Source organism: Colias eurytheme, chromosome 24 (assembly GCF_061535395.1).
Source record: "Colias eurytheme isolate Ceu_HAF_F1 chromosome 24, ilColEury1 Martin Lab GWU primary, whole genome shotgun sequence".
Lineage (NCBI taxonomy): Eukaryota > Metazoa > Arthropoda > Insecta > Lepidoptera > Pieridae > Colias > Colias eurytheme.
Genome location: NC_143003.1, coordinates 2,695,630 through 2,712,659, shown reverse-complemented (window position 1 = coordinate 2,712,659; position 17,030 = coordinate 2,695,630). Strand labels below are relative to the sequence as shown.

The 17,030-nt window shown below is 35.0% G+C and overlaps 1 protein-coding gene across 1 annotated transcript in view; it reads left to right on the top strand.

Annotated features, from left to right (window-relative positions):
• LOC149897895 (uncharacterized) overlaps positions 1-17,030 on the top strand; it is a 30,661-nt gene that overhangs the window by 7,795 nt on the left and 5,836 nt on the right. Inside the window, exons 7-12 of the mRNA XM_090115762.1 lie at positions 155-343; positions 859-957; positions 1,199-1,375; positions 1,650-1,900; positions 2,234-2,397; positions 2,557-16,952. Coding sequence (XP_089971888.1) covers positions 155-343; positions 859-957; positions 1,199-1,375; positions 1,650-1,900; positions 2,234-2,397; positions 2,557-16,952 — 15,276 coding nt within the window. The remainder of the gene's footprint in view (positions 1-154; positions 344-858; positions 958-1,198; positions 1,376-1,649; positions 1,901-2,233; positions 2,398-2,556; positions 16,953-17,030) is intronic.

Here is a 17,030-nt window from a genome sequence, read left to right as displayed (position 1 = left end):
CTTAATGAATTGGAATTATTAGAGAGAGAAAACTTTGTCTGTTTTCTTTGTTATAGTCATTAGTTTTGTTGTTTGTTGTGTGTTATTTTTTATATGTTTGTATAATTTATTTGTGTGTGCTATAGCTAATCAATAAATGTTACTTCCCTACCAGGTGGTGATAGCGAGATGCATGCTGGTACCAGTGTGCCGCGGTGACGTGCTCATAGCGCTCTACGGGTGTTTCCGCTCCGTAGTGCACATGTTGGGCGAAGAGAAGCTGGCCACCTGCAGCGTGGGGCTCGCAGCCCTGGCCACCACGGCCAGGCACCTGCACACCATGGCCGCTGCAGCTCATAAACAGGTGATTATAGTGTACTAGGTTTCCGCCCGCGGCTTCGCCCGCGCAGTCAAAGAAAAACCCGCATAGTTCCTATTCCTGTCTGATTTCCGGCTTTGCGTCATTTTCCTGTGATAAAAAGTAGCCTATGTCCTTTCTCGGGTATCAAAATATCTCCATACCAAATTTCATGAAAATTGGTTCAGTAGTTTAGGCGTGATTGAGTAACAGACAGACAGAGTTACTTTCGCATTTATAATATTAGTGCGATGGTGTGAAGAAGCAATGGCGCCAAGTGTGTAGGAAAGTGTTCAAAGTGATCTGTGATATAGTGCAGCTTCCAAAACAAGTGAATATGGTGGAAAGTTTGATATTGAGTAAAAGCAAAAGAACCAGTGAGGTGAGGTGATGTGCTCAAAGTCGTAAAAAATCTACAAACAGTTGTATCACATTTTGTCAAATGAACACCTATTTTTAACAAGGAAACTAGTTATTTTCGTATTAAATGAAGATATATCACAAAGTCTTATTAATTTCAGCTAAAAGGGGAGAGGACACCGTTTGTCTGTCAATTGTACGTGCGAGCGATCACCGCCGGCATGAACGAATTGGAAAAACTTAAACTTGCCACTGAAAAGGTATATATCCATATGATCTAAACCCAACATATAAAATTATCGATTTTAAATGCTCAATAAACTTCCTGGAATACTGAAATTTCATTGCTATTGTTTAGAAGTAGTAGAATTTGCAATTTCGCATATTTAATGGAACACAAATTAAATTTTTACACATAAGGGTCTTTAAATAGATTTGCTAAGATATTTGAATACCTTATACATAATATAATACAGTTCTTAATCAATTTTACAATTACAGGAAGCCGAAGCCCGTTCCACGGAGCAGACTCTATCGTCCTGGTTCAACCATCTCGGCTCGTTACTGTCAGCCAGCCACAGACTGAGCTGCGAGTGCTTACTGACTGCGTTCTCAGTGCACCCCTCGCCAGCTATGTATGATAAAGTCAAGGGGGCTCCACTATTGGAGGCTATAAAGGTTAGTTTGTTTATATAATATGGAAAGAAATGTAAATACATCATAGAGATAAGGAAGAAAAGACATTTTAGACAAGCATTTTTTAAATAGCACTGTATCTATAATTTAACTCCAAACATAACCTTTTTTTTTTAATATTGAAACTTCTTAGTAACTGTAATGTATAAATAATACAACTTTTCTATCATATCAAGATTTTTAGCAATTACATGGTTAAATTATGTAATGTTACTTGTTTCGTTTATTAACATTAATTTGCAACAACAATTTTCAGGACCTGCAAGAGCCAAACCTAGAAACGACATCCGAATTCGGCAGCTGGGCGACCGACAGCCGCACGCAAACGAACCTAGTGAAAACATCAGAGACGCTAAACATGAAATATATACAGAAACAAGCGAATGTGTTATCTACCGCCATTTTTACTGAGGGCGAAGCGCTAGGACTCGAACCGGAGCTCTGCAATGATTTGGCTGTACTCCTGTCTGGTCCCAGGGTGAAAACACTCACGTGGGATATGGAACGGTGAGTCGTGTGATATTCACTGTGCAGGAATTATAAGTAAGATAAAAAATGTATAGATTCTTCACATTAAAAAAAAAAATTCTTCTCATAGGGTCAGTCATTTCTGACTGACCCTATCAGAAGAATTTTTTTTGCAAAGAAATCAATTGATTTTTACAATTATCTGTACGTTATCTACTTGATTGTAGCGCCAATTGGTGAAGAATGAAAAAAAATGTGTTATTTTTCATTTCATTTGAATAAAAAGAGATAAAAGAAATCGTCTGAAATAATAAAAACTTGTTTCTGAACGTGTGAACTGGTTTTTAAAGTAGCTATTGTGCACATTTACAGGGAAGTTCTCCTGGAGAACTGCAGGACATACATGGAGCGGACACACGGCGGCACGCGGGCTCTAACCACTGAGCTCAAGTACCTCAACTTGGACCCCAGTTCGTACGAGCACTTGCCAGAGGAAGACGACAATGAAGACGATGTCTATTATGGGATCGAAAAAGGTAATGTACTAGATTTGGTGCCTGTTTTGGTCTATCTAAAATTAAAATCTATCTATCATTCAAATTTTGAATGGTTTGAACATGCGAAAGCGTTGTGTTTATTAAGTCTATTAATTTTTTTAATTACTAAACTATTGGTTTTCTATTTTTTATAAACAGGTTACGAACATTTGTTAGAAGCACAAGAAGCTTCGCCAGAATATAATCCGCAATTATGGCAAGACCCTTTTCTGGAAAGTCCATCTATTAGCAGCGACGAATCCTTAATGGTCGTCAAACAGCGTAAAAAGAAAAAGAAACGAGCCCCCGTTGAAGATCCACTGAAACTTGACTCTGAAACAAACAGTAAAAAAGAAACTGAGCGGTCTAATAGCATAGGAAGGACTAAATCAAATTCTAGAGACGCCACACCGCATCGCAGCCAAAGCAGTCAAGATGCTGATCACACAGATACAAAACCAAGCATTCAGTCCAAAGAAGATAAGAAATTAAAGAAGGAGAAAAAACAAGAACTGAAAAAAGATAAGAAGGAAGTGAAAGAACGAAAGAAGAGAGACAAGTCAAATATCAGACGTGAGACTAAGACAGACAAACAGGAGAAAGTGGGTGGAAACCTAGCGCGATTAGTTGGTATGAAAGTTGTTAGGAAGACTGATGAAGAAGACAAGATTGATAGGAACAATGCTCTTAAATTACAGAGCATAAACAATGATGGAAAAATGGGCAAGAAGACTGATCAAAATAAATTAATGGATAATAAAAGTAATAAATTGAATAACATTAGCAATGAAAGCAAACCGTCGGATAAATCACACGAGAACAGCGCTGTCGTTTTCGATGGACTATTCTCTATGGAGGACATGAAGTTTCCGGATACGCAAATTATCGCTCAGGATAAAACACATAACATATTATCTTTTAACCCACTCAATCCCCCTCCACTAGCACGCATCAAGCCAGATGTAAAAGATAATACCTCAAAATTAAGTACAAATAACAAAATCAGCAAGGAAGTTAAGAAAAGTGTAAAAAAATTAATTGATTTTCGCCCTCATAAGCTTCAGGATCAAAAAGTGTGTGATTTACTGCAATGCAAGGAAACACTTTTGAGTGAGCAGTCCCTACTCGAAACCGCTCGTCCGAAATTAGTTCCAGTGCCGGCTATTCCAACAGCTGTCATTGCAAAAAATGTGGAATCCCCAAATGTGCCAAAACCCCAGTCTTCGAAAGAGACCAATACTCGACACAACGTGAAATCTTCCGAGAACAAATCTCGGCAAAAGACGAATAAACTACACGAAAAAGCTGCAAAAGAAACAGCCAGTCAGAGAGCTTTCGAAGAATTCCTTAAGCTGCAATCATATGAAGCTGTGAATCTGTTAGCATCGGGTCCACGACCACAGCCAGTTGCAAAAGTCGATAATGTAATTCAAAAGAAATTTGAACATTTATTGGATCAAAACGTAAAAAATCAATCATTAAAAATAAATAAATCAAAGCCGCAAGATTTATCGCAAAACAGTGTCTCACAGAAAGTAACACCAAAACCCCCTTGTAATATAGATGTTCCCATAAATAAAGATGTTACACCAAATCCAACCCAAATACCTGATACAAAATACGCTCCGATATATGATCCAACGCAGCAACATTTTCAAAAATTTTTAAAAGAATTACAACAAAGTATTAACGCGGGCACGTTTGTCAAACAAAAGCCGGAAAATAAATCGGCCGAGAAATTGACAGGACCCAGGATTTTAAAACAGAAAATAGCTGATAATGCACCAAATACTTTTTCTCGTCTTAGCTACTTGCATAAAAGTAAGCAAATGGAGAATAAAATGAAGACCGAAGAAGAAATGAGAGCTAAGATTGACTCGAATCAGTTAACTACGGATCTTGATAAAATGTTACATCTTCAATCAAATGGCCAAATTGTTATAAGCCGAGTGAACAAAAATCAAGTTAAAAAATCGATAGATCCAATTCCTGTACGGAGCGCAAAGAAAGAAACGCCTCCAGTTTCGAAAATTGCACAAAATCATCCGCATCTCATAAGCTCTTTACAGGTTAAACCTACAATTGGGAATTATAATCCAAATATAAGTTTGCATAATAATTTGAATCCCCAATATTCAACTAATGTTAAAGTTGAAACTGCTTCTACATCAAGCGCGTTGTCAGAAAGAGATCAAGTCGATTTAGTGCTTCTCTTGAGGCAAAAAAATAAATTGAATGCAGGATATTTTGATCAAAATAAGACAAACTTCAATGATCAGTTTTATTCATCATGTTCCACGACAAATATCATAGATTCAACATTGAAGTGTCAACCAAATGTACAAACGCAAAATTCAAATTTATTACAGCAACCGATCCATAACTCCATTTCAAATATATCTAAACAATCTGAGACATCCGTGATAAAGCAGATATCAGGGAGCAGTCAAGACCTAATTAAATCAATACCAATTACTAATGAAATAAAAACAAACATAACAAATACGAATACTGTTATTAAAACAGTTTCTTCCGTTGCTCCGAAGTATATTCAGTTCAAAGTTCTTCCAAAAGATGAACAGGAAGTGTATGAAATTAAAAATGATTTGAACTTAAAAGAGAGCTGTAATTTTCGGGATTCAAAACCAAAGAAGGAGATTATTGAACACGTGCCCAGGGTTGACAATTTTACTCATTTGGATGAATACTTACGTTTTCACAATAATTTTCAGCCAGTCCAACCTCTACATCTACAAAAGATGGATAAAAATACAAATGAAGTTGCCCCAGCAATAATACCAGAACCGCAAATGACTATGTTCACGACAAGTAACATGGAAATAAGGGAATCTGAGAAGGATAAATTAAATATTATGATCTGTCTCAGCACTCAAGAAAAAGTAGAAAATATAATAACACCGCCCATGAAACAACCACCTTTTCAAGTTAAACCTGCTGACACTAAGAAGAAGTCTGTGCCAAAGGTTGCTCAAACTGCAACGAAACTGCAACCGGTTGAACCACCTAAGAGTGACTGGGAAAGTGTTCTTGACGATCTCCTAAAACACAAAACTCCGAGCCGAGGCCCCAAGGCCCTCGACGTCGCCCTAAAAAAGGATTCTTTTGAAAAACATTTACCACAAAAACAAAAGACCAAAACAAGTACAAAGAAAGGTCGTGGAGTTAATAATCAAGCTATTAAAAATGATGATACAGCTACGAAGAATACCATAGATTCCCAAGGTTTCCAGCCCTTTAAAGAAACTAATTCTTTAAATTCCGTGCTTGAGAAGAAAGCGAACGAGCCAAACGAGACTCAAAAGTTTGTTAAAGTGAACTCCAAGGAGGAGGAGGACCCCTTTATATCAGGAATACATAATTCTGACTATGACTTATTAGATGAACTCATGGACGAAGACTTACGCCAGGAAATTGATGATGCATATTGCCCCATAGATCTTTATACTCCGAAAGAAAAAGAAACCTTAAATACAACCTTTATGACTACGGAAAATTTCATTCCCAAAGAAATTACAAAAACAACAGTATCTGATCTATGTGCAAATATTCCAAAACCAACAGTATCTGATCTATGTGAAAATATTCCAAAACCAACAGTATCTGATCTATGTGCAAATATTGGAACAAATGTTCAAAACAATGTTATTAAATGTAACAACCCAAAAAGTGTTATTTTAAACATACCAAAGAGGTCTTTCAGTATTGCTTCGTCGGAAAGTAAACCGCGTGTTATATCAAATGAGTTAATAGTGAGCAAGACTAAAGTTGACAAAAATATAATTAAAAAATCGAAAACTAAGCAAAATATCACACATAAACCCACCATAAAAGCTGATACCAAAATCATCACTAACAATTTACAGATCAATCCTAAGCAGTCAGAAGGTGTTAATATTACCACCCCGATTATAAGTATCGTGAAAAAATCTAGAAAAGGAAATTGTATTTCAAATATACACAAAAATAAATTAGAAATACCAACAAGTTCTATACAGACTGTGGATCCAGCAAAAGTTATTATTGCTCCGCAATTAAAAGCATCACAGAATTTGATGGTACAATCGGGTAATCTGAAGGATACCGGTGTGAGAAATAACTCACCCCAATTACATCAACACACACTTATTGCATCAAGTCCATATAATAGTGCAACAGCAACATCAACTGTTGGCTTAAATAATCTTCCGCTAACTTCAAAACAAGTTGTAAGTCCGGTCATTGTGAATAATTTTGTTGGCTCGGCATTGACAAAACCATCTATAAATACTCCACCGACGCAACAAATTATAACTTTGGATGGACGAGACATAAAATTACAATCACCTGTAATCGCAGGTCTTAGTAAAACCGTTACTACAGAATGTAGTATTGCTCATACGCAAGCGAAAAGAAAAAATCTTACCACAAAATCTGGATTGAATAAGACTACAAAAGTTAAAGATGATGCTAAAAATTATCTTAATCGAGGTTCCTGCTTAGTAAAATCCATTGTACAAAATAGTGATGCACTTAAAAAGCCAAGTATAGATGAAGCAATTCTTAACAACGAAAGGAAAGTTTTATCAGAAGTACAAGAAAAATTACAACATGTTCCAAGTGAAAAGTGTGAACCAAAAAATAATATTGTAATCAATAAGAAGAATTTATTTGAAAAAGATATAAAAGCTCAAGAATCTACAGAACCTAAGAAAAATATAATGACAGCTAAGAAAAAGATATTTGAAAATAAGCCAACATTACAAGAGTCTGTAGAGGAAAATAATACATTACCACCAGATAATAAAAAGATCTTTGAAGAATCTGGTATTACAAAAAATATAATTATAGCACAGAAGAATTTAATTGAAAATCCATTACATTCAAAAGAATCTGTTGACAAAGAAAGGATACAAAACAAGAGGATGTTGATTCTGAATAAACAAACCATTCACAATTATTGTCGAGACCCTATACCTCTTTCTTACTCTTCACTGAATCCATCTACACCTGTAGATAAAACACAGAAAATTGAAAAAACGCATACGATTCCTGAAGGTTCTGTTTCAGAGAATATTGCGAACATTTTAAATTTAGAACAAACATTAATGGAAGACAAAAAATGCTATGACAAAGAATCATTATCAGAAAAAGATAGTAATTTAAGTGGTAACACTACTAAAATTATAGATCAAACTAATGGAGTAATAAATGCTGCGGTGCCAGCTGTACAGCAAAAATCTAATTGCTATTTAAAGTCTCTAAATGACATGAATATTTGTGAAAAAACTCAATTATCACAAAAACTGGGAAGGTCACTATTAAAATCCCAAAAAGGTTTATTAAAACAAAACGATACACATTCCGCTTACCCAGATATTCAGAAAGATCTTGGTAAGGTTGTAGAAAATCTTTCTAGTAAAATTCCTAGACTGAGCAGTGATAAACAAACAACAGAAATAAAAAACACCAATACAAATATAAATGAAACTGTAAAAGCAATTGACATAACAGATGATAAAAATAAACTGATTCAAAGTCCGAACCTAGACAAAATATGTAAAATGAGCGATGAAAATCAAATACCTGAAAATGACATTGATGTGATGAATACCGTCCTCAGTGAAACGAAAAACTCTGCATGTCTAAAGCAAAAGGATATCTCTATATCTACCACTGCAGGGATTGAGTCCAACTTAAATTCCTCAAAAAGTTTTATAAAGTCAAAAATTGAAGAGCATACTAATTCAAGGAAAAAAGAAGAAAAGGTGAAGACAGACCCTTTATTGGACAAGTATAGAGATCAAATATATTTTGAGGAAGTACCCCGTGAACCAGAAGATGATCCGTTAAAAAGAGTTATCAGAATAAAGTTACCTAATGGATCTACTTTTAGAGCCACCATATCTGGAAAACTTGATATAAATGTCGATTCAATATTTACCGATCCTCAGATGAAATCGATACTATTTAACAGTACTATTAAAAATAAGAAATGTACCCTCAACCTTAGACAGGTAACTGTCGCTGATAAGAATAATTCGGCAGAGAAAAATTTTGTTAACGAAATTTTATATCCAAAAAATGTATCTGATGATCCTGAAACAATAAATCTTATAAGCGACGACGAAGACGCAAACAGCGAAGAACCTATTAAACATGTTTTTCAAACAGAATTTGGTGATTACTGCGTTCCTCTTATAGAAAAAGAAGTCTTTCTAAAACACCAAAAAAGATTTTCACAGAAGTGCTCTGTGATGATAGAACGCGGTGATATTTTGAAGAAAATTCGTGCAGCTAAAGCTTGTCTGCGTTTAGAATCAAATAAAATAAGTGGTGTTCAAGAATTACAACAACAAATAGTTGATGAAAAGTTACTAAATGAGGATGACGATAATATTATTGAAATAGACGACAGCTCCAACGATTCTGTAAACAATATAAACATTATAAATTTGCCTAAAAGAGAATCAAACATAAGGCCCAAACTGAGCACAGACCTTGACGTGCTTAAAAACTCCATCATAAAAGGACTTCGTATCGCTAATACTTTAGAAACAATAGTCGATGATAAACCGACTATTCTTGAGGAAAATGAGTCTGCTGAAATTGGAGAGTTTGAAAACATTTTAAGAGAATCAATTAATGAAGAACAAACTAAATGGATGAGCAGTTGTTTTGTGAAACTTATTAGATGTGACAGTGACATTTCAATAAATAATGACAAAGTAGATGCAGATGTAACACCCGACGATTCACCGTCTTGTTTACATCGTAGCGGTTCATTCTCTATTTTAAATGATTATTTGATGGATAACGTAAATTTAGGAGATGACATACCAAATAAAACAGACGAAACTTCAGAAATAAAATGTAAACGTAGCTTACATTGTGACTCAGAGTGGCTCTTGACAAAAGCTTCTCTCCACGATATAGCATTGAAAAATGTTCCAATTAACAATTGTATCCTAAGTGAAGAGAGACCTTTGAATGAAATTCATGACGTTTCAACGGACTATGAAAGTGATTTAGACAGCAATTCTTCACATACTACTGAACATAATATTAACCAATGTGTGCTTCAAAATCAAAAACCACCGAGCTTAGTATCAATCGTGACTAAATACTTCGCCAATATCCCAATGATTGACTTGTTAAAACCTATTGTTATACCTATTGAAGAAAAGTCAGTTCAGCCAGTAAATTTGAAAAGAAAGACTATGCATGTTTCAGATCAAGATATAACTAAATGTAAAATTTCTAAAACAAATGCCACTTTAAATAAACAATTGAAATATCCAAATAAATCCAAAATAATATCCAAAATAGCTCCTAATGATACCTATTTACACAATATTGTTAATACTGAAGCCGTTGAAGGAAATTGTCTCAAGAACGATATTATGGTACACAATGAAACGGTTGAAGAATTTGTGACGAGTGATGAAAAGACTTCAAGTCTAAATAAAGACGAAATACAGATATCAACTACCAAACAAGAACAAGAAAATATATCTGAAAATAATATATCGAGTAATTTGAAAGAAGATAAAATAATTACCGAAAACACTTCCAGTGATACAATTTTTTCAGGTTGTAATGATGGCTTAAGGATGACTACGTCAACTACCAAACAAGGACAAGAAAATATATGTGAAAATAATATATCGAGTAATTTGAAAGAAGATAAAATAATTACTGAAAACACTTCCAGTGATACAATATTTTCAGATGGTAATGATGTTTCAAGAATGATTACGTCAACTATCAAACAAGAACAAGAAAATATATGTGAAAATAATATACCGAATAATTTGAAAGAAGAAACAATAATAACCGAAAACACTTCCAGTGATACAATATTTTCAGATTGTAATGATGGTTTAAGGATGATTACGTCAGCTACCAAACAAGAACAAGAGAATATATGTGAAAATAATATATCGAGTAATTTGAAAGAAGATAACATAATATCCGAAAACACTCCTAGTGATACAATATTTTCAGATGGTAACTATGGTTTAAGGATGATTACGTCAGCTACCAAACAAGAACAAGAAAAAATATGTGAAAATAATATATCGAGTAGTTTGAAAGAAGATAAAATAATTACCGAAAACACTTCCAGTGATTCAATATTTTCAGATGGTAATGATGGTTCAAGTATGACTACGTCAACTACCAAACAAGAACAAGAAAATATATGTGAAAATAATATACCGAATAATTTGAAAGAAGATACAATAATTTCCGAAAACACTTCTAGTGATACAATATTTTCAGATGGTAATGATGGTTTAAGGATGATTACGTCAGCTACCAAACAAGAACAAGAAAATATATGTGAAAACAATATATCGAGTAGTTTGAAAGAAGATAAAATAATTACCGAAAACACTTCCAGTGATTCAATATTTTCAGATGGTAATGATGGTTCAAGGATGATAACGTCAACTTCCAAACAAGAACAAGAAAATATATGTGAAAATAATATATCGAATAATTTGAAAGAAGATAAAATAATTTTCGAAAACACTTCTAGTGATAAAATATATTCAGATGGTAACTATGGTTTAAGGATGATTACGTCAGCTACCAAACAAGAACAAGAAAATATATGTGAAAACAATATATCGAGTAGTTTGAAAGAAGATAAAATAATTACCGAAAACACCTCCAGTGATTCAATTTTTTCAGATGGTAATGATGGTTCAAGGATGATTACGTCAACTACCAAACAAGAACAAGAAAATATATGTGAAAATAATATACCGAATAATTTGAAAGAAGATACAATAATTTCCGAAAGAACTTCTAGTGATACAATATTTTCAGATGGTAATGATGGTTTAAGGATGATTACGTCAGCTACCAAACAAGAACAAGAAAATATATGTGAAAACAATATATCGAATAATTTGAAAGAAGATAAAATAATTTTCGAAAACACTTCTAGTGATACAATATATTCAGATGGTAACTATGGTTTAAGGATGATTAAGTTAGCTACCAAACAAGAACAAGAAAAAATATGTGAAAATAATATATCGAATAATTTGAAAGAAGATAAAATAATTTCTGAACACTCTTCTAGTGATACAATATTTTCAGATGGTAATGATTGCTTAAGGATGACTACGTCGTCAATAGATGAAGAAGGCGACGATGAGAATTTACGCACCACTTCATGTTTTGATTATTATACATATACAGGAAGATGCGTTGTTGAAGAATTTCTCAAAAGAGAAAAAGAAAGTTGGCACGAAAATAGCATACTATTTAATAAAACAAAATATGAAGGCATTACCGTTATTAAGAATAGTACCGATGATATGAATGATAATGATTCAATTACTAAGGAAAATACGTCAACTGATGAACATTGTAATACAGATAAATTAAAGAATTTTCATAATACTCCTTGTGCCGATGACTTAGACAGCTTAGAAGTCGATAATATAAACGAAGCTAAAGAAAACTTGACGGATTCAATTTTGGTTAAGACAGAAACAAAAGAGACGTGTAAAAATATAAAAGAATTAGCTGAAAAATCTGAAAACGTAACCATCGATGAATCGCCGGACGGTTTAAATGAAAATAACACTATAGCTGCTTCCATTAACAATGACAAAGCTGAAAATACTGAACTTAGTGAAATAAATCAGACGTCCTCTGATATGAACCTAAAACCAAAAGATGTACCACTGTGTCATAAGACTAATAACAATAACTTAGAACTGGTGTTACCAAAATCTAATGTGTCTGTCCAAAATAATGTCACGTTAGTTTATAATACGAATTCAGAACTTATATTAAAAGGTTCTGAATACAAAGATCCAAAAATTGGCACTTGTTACTTGTTTCCCTTGAGAACATATTTAAAAAAAGTGGAAGAAAATAAAGTTTTAAACGTATTAACACTCAAAACTGAGCATTCAAATAATGCAGTGATTGAAACAACACTTGATGAAGATGACTTGCATATTATCATTCCGAAATTAACATATTCTAGACATAGAATGGATACAAACTCATCGTTGCAATATTTAAACAGTTTTATCAAAAGAAATTTGAAGAGAAAGAGAGATTCATTAGATACTAAAAACAACCAGAAACGATATCGAAAAGGTAAAAATATAGACTATCCTAAATTAACAGTGACCGCTATGGAAAAATCTGCATATGTCAAGGAATTTAATCGATTAATAAATTATTGGAATAATGTTGAGTTCTCTTTTTCTCGATCGTACAATGAAGTTGAAAACTTTGATGTATGTGACCTATTAAAATCGTGGCCTATACAAGGTAGAATGAATGTTTTAACAAATGAATGTAATGACGAAAATGTCCTATTTATTTCTGATAATGATGAAGCCAAATTTGATAGTGATCCCCTCGATAAAACATTTGCTGAGGAACTAGCATCGGAGTATCAAGAAAATGAATATAAATCAATCGAAATTAATGAAACTAATTTTAGTATGGGTTTTGGTGAGGGGTCCGACAGAGTCATCCAAAGTTATGTAGATCGAAATACTCTTCCAAAAATTTCGGCTGCGACTCTGTCGGACGTAAAACATGCTCAGCCGTTTTTATCATTCGAGTATTGTGAGAATTTTAATAAAACAAGTGAAGATAAAATCGAAGTTACGGAGCGTTATATTTCGTATATTCGTCTTAAAGACAAAGTTCGTTCCTTTTTCAAAAGGACTGCAATTGAGCTCAATAATGATTGGATATTAAATAACACGAAAGAATGTAAGAATAATAGTAATATGTATGGAAACTCAAATTTTCCATTTGATCTGAATAACTTGGATTTTTTTGGAGTACCTTATTGTGAATCAGTAGTACAAGTAGTTCAAGTGGGACAGCTTCCAGTTAGCGCTGCAGCTCAAAATCCGGTTACATGTGATCCACGCGTTACTCAAGTGACAGACGCTAGTCCACCACAATGCTCCGCTGAAAACAGTCCACCTGATGGTTCTCAAGCCTCAATGAAAACTGAATATACTGAATTAACTACAGCTGATCTAAGCATTCCTTCCATTCAAGAATATGACAGACACAATCAAACAATGAATATGTTATCTCAAGAAAATCATAAAATGTTCTCAGACGAGAATATACCAATAGAAACTGAGGTCAATTCTATCGTTAAAATTGAAATTGCTGAGGAAGTACTCGAAAATGAAGAACATAATGAGAATATGGAAAATGAACTTATGAATTCTGTATCTAATCATGATTCGAATAGAAATTACACGTTTGATACAAATACTGTCAACTCAATGGATTCTCAGGATGCATTATCATTTGAATCATTAAATAATTGTACTCCGTATTCTCAACATGAGGAACAAAGTGAATCTAGTGAAAAAACAGATCAAATAGCTCACGCTATGAATGCTGCTGGTATAAATACACATACTGAATCCCTAATACCAGAGGAATCACAAACAATTGGGAATGGTTTGTGCGATAAGTCCAACGAAGAATCGGGAAACGTAACACAAACTTGTCACGAAAGTTATACCAAAACCACTACTATTAGCGCTTTAGCTTTACAGCAAGCATTAGCTCAAATATTACCACCACCTTTGAATCGTACTAATAGTTCTGAAAATAATAACCAAAATTCTAATACCCCTTCTCCTCAAGTTCTGCACATTGTGCAAGGGAAGAATTCTTCTGTAAATCAGCTTACATTAGTTGATAACTCTCAAAAATCTGTTATAAACGCTTCCAACTCCACACCTGTGTTGCATATAGTTCAAAATAAGGGAACAACAAACTCGTCAGCATCTTCTGCACAGCAATCAAATTCTTTCAATGGATTATCTTTAGTTGATGGTAGTAATATTCAACAAGGAAGCAACCAACTTCTACACATAGTAAACTCTGGTTCGCAAAAATCGAATAGTAATACTGGTCAACTACTTAAGCGTGTTAACCTATTGACTAATCTTAGTAATGTCCAAGGTAATACGGAACAAAAAATGGTTCAGTTTGTGTGTAAATCAGCTGATGGAAAATCAATTCAACTGAACGCACCTCACCAACGAAGTATGGTCCTGAGATTACAACCTATTGAATCAACAAATGTTCAAAATAATAATTGTACCAAAACATCGGAAAATCAAAATGATTTGAACAGCAATCAAACAACCAATATTACAAATTCCACCAATGGCAATGAAGGTATAACTAATCAACAAGAAATTAAATCTAGGTCAGTTTATGAAGAAAATTATGCAAAGTTTATTCAGAATGCTGGAAAGCCCTCTGCTCCGGAAAAATCTACAAGCCTTCCAAAATTTAATCAAGCATTTGGTAAACAAGTTTTTCAAGATGAAAGCCAAAAAGTAAGTGACATAAATGAAAATCATTCGCATATGTCATCCGTTAACACCACTAGTGAAAATTCGGATTGTCAGTCTGACAACTCAATGAATATTGAACAAATGGGTCAAATGAGTAGTCCACCATTACTCCTTAGAAAATCACCTGTTCAGATAACTTCGCAATCGCAGCCATCACAATCAAATTTAGTCCAACAAATCAAACAAACCATTACCCCAATGAATTTACAGACTATGCATGGCGGAGTAATTTACACGAGACAAATACCTGTAAATATAGGTGGCGGTCAAACAATAAACCTTATAACAGTTCCAAGCACTGAACTCGTAGACGATTCAAACCAAAAACAACATAATCAATCTGACATGGAACAGTCGATTATAAAGATTGTGCCGCAGAGTCAAACAGCTTCAAATACTGAGATGACATCTGAAGATAATAGAAACCATGGATCCAACGACTGTAACCAAAGCACCCAACCTCAAGTATTAACTCAAATGCGTATAAAATTACCAATGCTGAGCAAACCATCACAGATGGTTTCGGGTACAAGAGTTGTTCGACCTTCATTTTTTCAAATTCAACGTAATGTAATAGGAGGAGCAAATCAGCCGGTTTATCAACAGCTAGTATTGACCGCAGCGCCTCCTCTTGGTCAGCAAACAATTAGATTACCGCAAACACAAACGAACAGATTAATTAAAGTTCCATCTGAAACAAATCAAACATCACCAGAATCTCAAATGAGTTCTTCAACGCTAGAACAACTTCGAGAATTTGACATGGTCCTAGAACAAGTCAAAGAGAGAAGCACAGTTCAACCAAACCAAACACCGACAAGTAACACATTTAATAAGATACATATTTCATCGACCGATGCATCAGAAGTTACTCCGTCTTCAAACATGGGTCCTTCTGAGTCTACACAACAAGTTTTATATACAATAGGCAATAATGCATCTTTAAATGTCGCTTATGTAAATCGTAAATCTACTGTGACAACATCTTCACCATCGGTATCGACTTTTGTGCGATCTCCAGATTCGTCAAATATAAACGATTCACCGTCGTCATCATCACAGAATCAATTACCTCACAGTTCTTCATCAGAAGCACAAACAAGTGAAATGTCATCAGCGCAGAATCAACATAAGGCAGCAAAAATTAATACAAAAACTAAATCTAGGCCTAAGTCTTCTTCTCATCCATCTAGTTCTGTAAAAATTAATACTGTGACACCTAAACCATCGACACAAAAGCCTTTTGAGGATGAACAAACAACACAAAGGATTCTTTATATACTGGCGGAATACAAAGAACAGGTTGAGAACTCGCCTGACAAGGATAAACCGGCACCGCGCAGAAGATCTAATCCTCCATCGAACCCTGGATCTTCAAAACGAAAGAAGAGTTCGAGCGGATCTCGTCGTTCCGGCACTCGTGATATGAGCCCAGTACATGGCGAAGACACTTGCAGGACAATGGGATCTGAAGACAGCAGTTGCGGTACTTCACAAGGGGATTGCACCGAAAGTTGCCTAGACAGTCATTCTCCTCAAGACAGTCCGCGAAAAGTTGTTAGAAAACTTACATTTGAACATGAAACTCCGACATTACCGCCCCGTCCACAACCACAACGGAATGTTATAGTGGCAGACGGGCAGACAATTACAGTCGCTCGAAGCAATGCCGGTAAGCCAACTACAGCGGTCCTGATGCCAGCAAATTACATCTTACCAGTCTCTATGGTTAAGAGCGGTCAGCAAATTGCAATAGTTACCAACCGCGGTCCAAAAATATTGACAGTAGGTGGTGGGGAAGGAGGTGGTAATGCTGTTTTGCTTCAACGTCTCATCGGACCTGGACTCAAACCTGTTCTCGCTAGGCCGGGAGTTCGTCACGTGCGTTTGCCGGCTGCTGCTCTTCACAATCTACAAGCGTTCACTCTGGGTCAAGCTGCTGCGAGTCAGCAGCCGGATAGCACGGCACCGTCCATGACACCAAATCCGCCGGAGCTGGTCGACACCCGCGCCACAGCTTCACCGTGGGCAGAGCGCGAAGGTCAAGACTCTAAACTGGACAAACAACCCAGCCCCGAATCCTCGGAACCGTGGAATCTCGCTTCGTCTACTGATACCCACGACTATTCCTACGAGGAAATAGTGCGGGGCGACAATATGGATCGCACAGTGCTCGTAAGTATTTCCTGGTACTTTAAATGTTAACTGGCACAAATTTGTCCGCTATAGAAACGATTATTTGGTGTTTACACA